We start from the raw sequence: 7,452 nt of genomic DNA, 5'->3' as shown, positions 1-7,452 counted from the left end.
GTTTGTAGTTTTTAAATGTGTCAAGGGAAGCTGATTGCCCTTCCCCTATGCATCACACTGGGCCAGAAGATTGATCTGGTGCCCTTTGTCTTGTTAAACTGGAGGAGAGCCTGGGTTTTATGCACTCTGCTTGAAGCTTTTGTTCTAATTCTGTATTTATCAGCTCCTCTCCCAAAAGCAGAAACAGCTTCAGTCGCTTCCTGAAGGCAAAGAGAGGACTCAGCTCAGCCCCACAGGGAGTGGCCCCAAAACCAGCGTTGGATGCTTTTTGAAATCAAGGTATCCATTGATATATAAAGAGGATAAAGTTGATTTTTTTTATCCCCCCACAAAGAATTTCATTCCTGTTGTTTGGTGGTTGGTATTTCACAATGCTAAAGCATGTGACTTTTACATCTTGCAGATACAGTTATGGTGATTTAAAAAGAGAAAGCTGTTTTCAGCACTCTTTATTCTTGCATAGAGTGCTTTGCAGCATAACTTTACTGTATTTTTCAGCTCAGCTGTCTCAGTTATCACCCAGTTCTCTCAATTTTTCTTGTCACTGCAGAGGACAGTAAAGGATCTAAGAATTTTTTTTTTTTGCGAGAAACATTCATTACCACGTCTCAGTTTACTTTTTTTTTTCTTTAGTTTATTGCAAATATTCTTTAAAAGCTACAAGCACCTACTGCAGATACAGTTTTACTGCTTAAAGAAGTAAAACTGCCTTGGAACTTGCATAGCACCCATTTCGGCAAGTTTTTCTGCTGCTAACCCACCCAATCCCTGGAAAGAAGACATAACCTCATTTGGCCAGCACCCAGAACAGCAGCTCTTGTTCCCACAGCCTTCTTCTGTGAGGATTGGTGAGATGGCTTAGTCAGCTCCTGAGTCGAGGTGAAGCACCCCTGATGTTGCTGGGCTGGATTTGTCCTTGCTGAATTCCTCCAGCCTTCCCTGTGCAGTGAGGCACAGGCAAAACTGAGGCTGCAGCAGCAGGAGGTGAGTGTCCCTTTGATACCTGGCTTTGGGGCATTTTCCCAACAGCCCATCCCAGCTTCTGGGATGTGTGTAGGAGCTCCAGCTGGAATCCTGTCCTCCTCAGCTTCCCTGGGAGATGGTGCTGCTGGGTGCAGGCTGCTGCAGACAGGCTGAATACCTCAGGTAAGGAGTTTGTGCCATTCCCACTGCTGCTCCCTACACACACATGGGACTGTGGCACTGTTTTATTAATTCATCAAAAACACATGACACTATTGAGCTGGTTCCTCCTTGGAGTGATACCTGCACCTTTTAGAGGCAGCCTCATGAGAGACTGGGCTGGAAATTGCATTTATGTTGGCTCTTGTACAGTTTGTTGTCTGGAAGTGGTAATAGGGGAACCCATCTGCTTGTTTTCTTTGTTTTTCTGCCTTCAGAGGAGTCTCTCACTCAGCTTACCTGGCTCATATTTATGGATGAGTGGCAGTGCTATTGCTTGATCTTTTTTTGGATATTGGTGCTCATACTCTTCCTTCTGGAAAGTTGGCATTCAGCCTCTCTGCTTCACTATGGTAACATCATGTCACTCTTTATAATTAAAGAAAAAAAGTTGCCCTCCACTGAGGCAGTTTTTTAAAGGCAAATTTAAAGCAAAAGGGGTGAAATAGTCTTAAGATAAATACTACAGGAAGTAAATACAGTAAATCTTTGCAAATTATTTAAATGCACTAAAGCCATAATTCCATGTCTTAATACTCTGGAAGACAAGGAAGACTTATGGAAATAGCTGTGATTATTAGAAGGTGTGGTCTGGTCCCCACAACACAAACCTGACCAAAAAAAATCAGCCTAATACCCCTATAATTGGAAACAACTTTACAGATATGTACATTCTAATAGCAGAAGCAGTTAGATAATTCAGGAGCAGAGAGAGAAGGAAAGGCCAGGTCCAGGTCCTGTGCACCAACCCAAGGAGGTTCTTGCACACAGGAAACACACAGTGCTTGTGCTGGATGAAAAAGGCTTTCCCCCCTCTCCTCCCCAAAGCAGGTGGGCATCTCTCACTCTTGCCCATCCCCTCTGAGGCTCCCACCTAGCGAGGGGGCAAAGGTTGCATTTGGAGAGCATCATAGGTGTCCTTGGTTGCTGCACTGAGCCCCTGGAAAAGAGAAAACCAGAGAAGCAGGTGAGGGATGAGTGTGAGTGCTTACTTATTTCTTCCTGGCTGACTGGCAGGGGCTCACTCAGGAGCAGGAGTCTGATCTTTTTGCCTCTACAGAGGTTTTTTACTCCTGAGTGATTCTTTAGTCTTTGTGTGGTACAAATAGCTATTACTTACCTGAAAGCAAGGTACATCCTGAATAATGGTTATAAAAATATGATTACAGCAAATGATCCTAACTGGTTCTGCAGATCTTTGGAGTACATTTTATTTGTGTATTATTAAGAGCTAACTGATGCTAGAATGAGCATCAATAATTAAATGAACAGACATAAAATCATCATAAAATCCCTTCTCTGTGCCTCCCTGACATTGCCATTGGATATCCAACTACAGGTGAGGGGAGCAGCTGTGGGAGGTGGTGCTTACCTGGTAGAGACCTTCATTGCCTTTGCCTCGCCGCCTCTGCTGCTTTGGGAAAATAAAACAAGCACAGACTGATTAATGGGTGCTTTCCTGATTATGCAAAAAGAAAGAAGCCTCTGAGTTCCCCCATGCTGTGCTGAGGGTGTCCAGGATGTACCAGCTGTGCATGGCCTGGACTCTGCTCTGCACAGGAAAGGGCCTGATAGGTCTGGACCAGCCCTGACATGCTGCTAGGGCTGTTTAGGAGAAAATAGAGAGGATAGGAAATAAAAACAAATTGTTTTCATTTGCTGACATATTTTCCTGTCATATTGTTAGAATGTTGCTATTTCTTTGGTTCACTGTATATATAGAGATTTGGCAGCATTTCTGTAGACACTGATTATTTAGTATTAGATTGTATCACAAATGTGTCAAGGAGTAGTGCTTGTTACAGTTAAAATTGCAGCAAGCTATTAAATGATCATATATTTGGAATGGGACAAGGGCTTTGGTGTTCTTGTCCCTCCAGAAACAGAAACATTCAAAAAACACAGTGCAACTTCATAACCCCATAGCTCATAGACACAGCTTGACTCTGGCTGAGGAGTATTAGAATAAAAAAGGGGAAGATACTAAATGTTGGTGTTGCTTCAGCATTTCTCAACACTAAACTTTGTTTTGAAATGCCCCTTTTTTCATGTGTCAGAAGGAAATGAAAGGTTATATATATATATATATATATATATATATGACACTTTGACACAAAATAGAACCTGTGTAGGTCAGAGCAATTTTTCATTTTGCCATAAACAAGTGTCCCCAGATGGTTTGTTTCTGACACAAGCCCCCCTCCCCCAGCAGTGTGTGCACAGTGCTAAAAGCTCTCCCTCTGCTGTGACTGATGTGTGCCTTCTTAAGCATTTGAGAGCAGAGCTGTGGGAAGGAGGACATTTCCCCTGTTCCTTGTCTGAAGTCAGGCACAAGGAGGGGCTGGCACTTGCTCTCCTGACCCTGGAACACCAGCCAGCCTCAGCAGCCCATGGAGGGGAAACCATAAACCTGCAGCTCTGAGCTGCTCTGGAGAAACATGCCCCAAAATCTTCCAGTGCTGCTGGACCATTGCAGCATTTGACACCAGACCTTTCTTCAGCCCCTCCAGCCAGGGCAACTTTTAGGGGTTTTCTGGCCAAAAGCTGAAAGGTTTTCTGTTGCCATGTTTTCAGTAGGAAGGAAAGTAAGACTCACCTCTCCCTTCATTCCAATCTCACTGTATGCCTCACCCATCTTGTCCTTCTGCAGTGACTGCAGGCAGAGAGGGGGAAAAGAGTCAGTGTGACAATGGAAAAGCCAAGGCAGCCCCTGGGTAGCCACATTCAAAACCAGCTGAACTTAGAGTGTCTCATTCAATAGCAGTAAAGGTCTGGGAAACAGGCTCATTCCTCAAGCACCAAAGACCCAAGTTAAGACATGAGAATCAACTTTCCTGTGTCTGTGCTTTGGAGCATAGACCACACATTTAGCCAGAGTCAAATCAATTCCATCAAGAGGTTCCTAAGCAGCCCCTCTTTGATGCACTGGTATTTGGCCTTTGCCAGAGAGCAGGCACAGTGGCTGGAAATGCACAGGAATACCTGGAAATGCCCAGGAAATACTGCAGCAGCAATCACACGGGGTCTAGGTTGGTTAGTCACTAGCATTAGGCATTAGCAGATATCTTGCTCCAAGTTCTTTTCCACATCTCCCCAGTGTTTTGCTCCTGTCACTCAGAAGTGAGCAGAAATTTTCTAGCAAAAACAGAGGGTCTGCTGGGAAGAGTTGGGTAGAAGGGAAGAGAAGTCTTGAAAAGCAGCTGTTGAGTTTTCAACCAGAGCTGAAATTGGGTGGCAGGGGGGAAGTCTCCTATGAAACAGAATCTCCTGTTCCCAGCCATCCCTCCCTCTGTGCTCCCTCCAGAGTGCTCTACTCACAGTGTAGACAGTGTCCTGAGGGTTCTTTCTCCTCTGCTGTAAAACAGAAGAAAGAAGTTGCCCATACATTGCACTACCAGCATCCCCCAGCACCTTTTATGTGCTTATGCATTTGCTGCATGGCACAGCTGCAGCTCTATGGACCTTCCCTGCCCATTCCAGTCCATCCAGCCTCCACCCAGGCTCTGTTCAGATAACTTGTTCTGGGGAAAATTAATTTCACTTTAGTAATTGGTAGAACTTAGTTCTTCTCTGCTCAGCCACTACAGCTGTCACCTGCTGATGCAGGTTTTCCCTCCCTTTTCCTTTGAAAGCGATGGGCCCTGCAGCGAGCACAAAGAGTTGTTTTGGCTGCTGCTCTGCTTTGTGGGCGCTTGTTTGATGGCATCAGAGCAGCGAGCTCTGTGAAACACCCACCGCTGCCGGGCCTCCTCCGCATCCGCCCCGGGCCCGGGTGTCACTTCCCACCCCGCTGGCTGCGAGCTCCGGCCCGGCGAGGGGCAGACATCAAAGGGGAGGGGGAGCTTCGCTGCTGCCGCCCGGGTTACGACACAGATCGCGTCCTTCCCTGCCCAGGAAGGCGCTGGGGTGGCTGGCTGTGTGAGCAGCGCCGTGACACGGCGTGGGAGGAGGCACCAGATCAAAGGAGAGGCGCACATGTGCCTGGAGGTTACCTGGTGTCTCCCGCCCAGCTCGGGGTCTGCTCCTCGCTTTCCTCCCAGAACATCGTAATCGTCTCTGTGCCCGCGGGAGAGTTTCTGAAACGGGAGAGAGAAAGCCCTGGATGGACACCGTGATCATGAGATAACAACAGATCTTAGAAAAGAAAGGGAACCCAGCTCAGCTCACAAGGACTATCACTGAACTAGAAATTCCTTTTATGCCCCAATGCAAGTGTCAACAACGATGTCTACATTTAAGCCATGGGAATGACACAAAGCTGCAAGCTGTTGCATCAAGGACCTTTCCTAAGTGGAAATGAGCTGAAAACCAGAGAGCATGAGGGGGAGGGACTCTGACTTTCACACTTTCTTTCCCACTGGAGAGTGAAGATCCACAAGCTTCATTTTTCTTGCAGAGCTGCTCATCTAAATTTGCATTAAGGAGCTACAGAAATTTTATGCCCAACACAATTCTTAGCTGGAAAAGATTACCTTGGACAAGGGCAAAGGAGAGATTTCAGGTCAAAATAACACAGCTGACAGAGCACTACTTGAAAGGTTATGGGCTACACTTAAACTCAAAAGAAATTGCATTAGTGTTCAGACATTGCGGAGTTAAACAGAACTCATCACAGGATGTGGCTATGGTCAAAAGCGTGAGAAAAAAAATTAAAAGACATCTAGACATAGCAAAAATAGCTAGAGTTTAATGCTGCCATGAGTGGGCAATTTAGTGAGGAGGCTCAGGCAGGATCTTGTCTCTGTCCTCTTTCACTGCCTAAAGATGCTGCCCTTGGTAAGGGCACAGGACAAGGCATTTCTCTGGTATGATCAGGTACATCAGGGCTTGCTGTGGGGCAACAGCAAAGCTTGGGAATGGAGGCACAGGGCCTGTGGTGGCTCAGGCCCCACACACTTGAGAGTGCACGAGCTGCAAGTGCAAAGGCAGCTCCACAGCATTCCTTGGCATCTGCCCTTGGCCCAGCCCACATCAAACAGCAACAGGGGCAGTGCCTGCACACACACCCAGAGCTCTCACAAACCTGTTTGTTCCATGGGGCAGCACAGCAAACAGCCTGGGCTCCTGCCAACCTAGGGCTCAGTGGGCCAAATCAGGAACCAACAGGCCAAAGAGCTCTCCAGGATCTGGCCCGAGTGGTGACACCAGAAGCTGTCCCTGTGAGGTTTTACCTTTCCTCCCTACAGCTGCCATGCTGCACACATCTACAGCCTTGCTCATCAGCTGGCTCATCCAAAGCTTTTGTGACCAGCAGCCAGTTCAGTGTCCCTGTGCCCCAAAGGTCTGTCTGGATGGTGGATTAGGGAACAAGGAGCAGCAGTTACTCACGTTGTACACGTCATCCTGGCCTGCTCGCAGCTGGGGCTCAGAGGCCTGGCTGAGCTGCAAGAGAGACCATAGAAACCGTTCCATGAGCAGAGACACAGTGGCTGCTCTCAGTCCCTTCATTCCCTCTCTCCTGCCAGTTACCCTCATCAGAAACAGGGCAACCCACAAGCAGCTCCCTGTGTGGCTACTGGTAGTGCAAACCCCTGCTGCAGCAGCACTTTTATCCACACAGCAGCCTGCCCTCAGCAGCCAAGTCATTCTATTTCACATAACACCAGCTCACAAACTTCTGAGTTTGTTCCCTACACACCTGCCCTCCTCAGATTTTGTCTCTCCATTCTCTTCCTGTCCTAATCTTGTGCCTCCCTGAGACTTTGGCTCTCCAGCTGCCTGCAAAGCTGTTGGGCATCCTGCAGGGAATCCCTGCACCCCTCAGGAGCAGCACTTGGCTTGCAGGACTCCGGTGCCACCCCAATAAGTTGATGTGAGTGGCAGTTAGCAAAGAGGTAAAGGATTATCCCTTCTGTAGCTGCTCTTTGGCTCAGCTGCTCACAATACTTATGAGAAATCAATTGGTAAGCCAAAACTTGTGGTAAAGAGGGGCAGTTTTGGATCAATGAGAGCAGCTGCTTTGTATTGTAGTGTTTAAACAAAAACCCTGTCAAACTACATTCTGTATTGATTTACTCCTTTTGAGTTATTATCACATCCAATTCTTTATTAAAAGTAACCTTCTAGCTCAGTCTATATTTAGGCATAGAACCATGTTTATAACAATTACACAAGTCCTCTCCTGTGGTTGGCTTGTTGCATCATCACACTCATAGTATCAAACATGTCTGATTTGTTGAGACATTTAGTACATCCTTCACAAGCTTGCCATTTCCCCTGTATGTTCTGTGTATCCCTTCCTCTCTTTCCAATGACAAAGCAGGAGAAAGA

At 46.9% G+C, this 7,452-nt stretch overlaps 1 protein-coding gene across 1 annotated transcript in view; it reads right to left on the bottom strand.

The window, feature by feature from the left end:
• Nucleotides 1-610: 610 nt before the first annotated feature.
• The window catches only part of CD247 (CD247 molecule), a 46,973-nt gene continuing 40,131 nt past the window's right edge, over nucleotides 611-7,452 (bottom strand). The window contains 6 exon segments of the mRNA XM_059493319.1: nucleotides 611-2,122; nucleotides 2,555-2,596; nucleotides 3,779-3,835; nucleotides 4,501-4,536; nucleotides 5,175-5,258; nucleotides 6,511-6,564. Coding sequence (XP_059349302.1) covers nucleotides 2,057-2,122; nucleotides 2,555-2,596; nucleotides 3,779-3,835; nucleotides 4,501-4,536; nucleotides 5,175-5,258; nucleotides 6,511-6,564 — 339 coding nt within the window. The 3' untranslated portion in view covers nucleotides 611-2,056.

The sequence above is a fragment of the Ammospiza nelsoni genome, chromosome 2 (assembly GCF_027579445.1).
Source record: "Ammospiza nelsoni isolate bAmmNel1 chromosome 2, bAmmNel1.pri, whole genome shotgun sequence".
Lineage (NCBI taxonomy): Eukaryota > Metazoa > Chordata > Aves > Passeriformes > Passerellidae > Ammospiza > Ammospiza nelsoni.
Note: the sequence above shows the minus strand (reverse complement) of the source record. Positions and strands in the feature narration are given on the sequence as shown.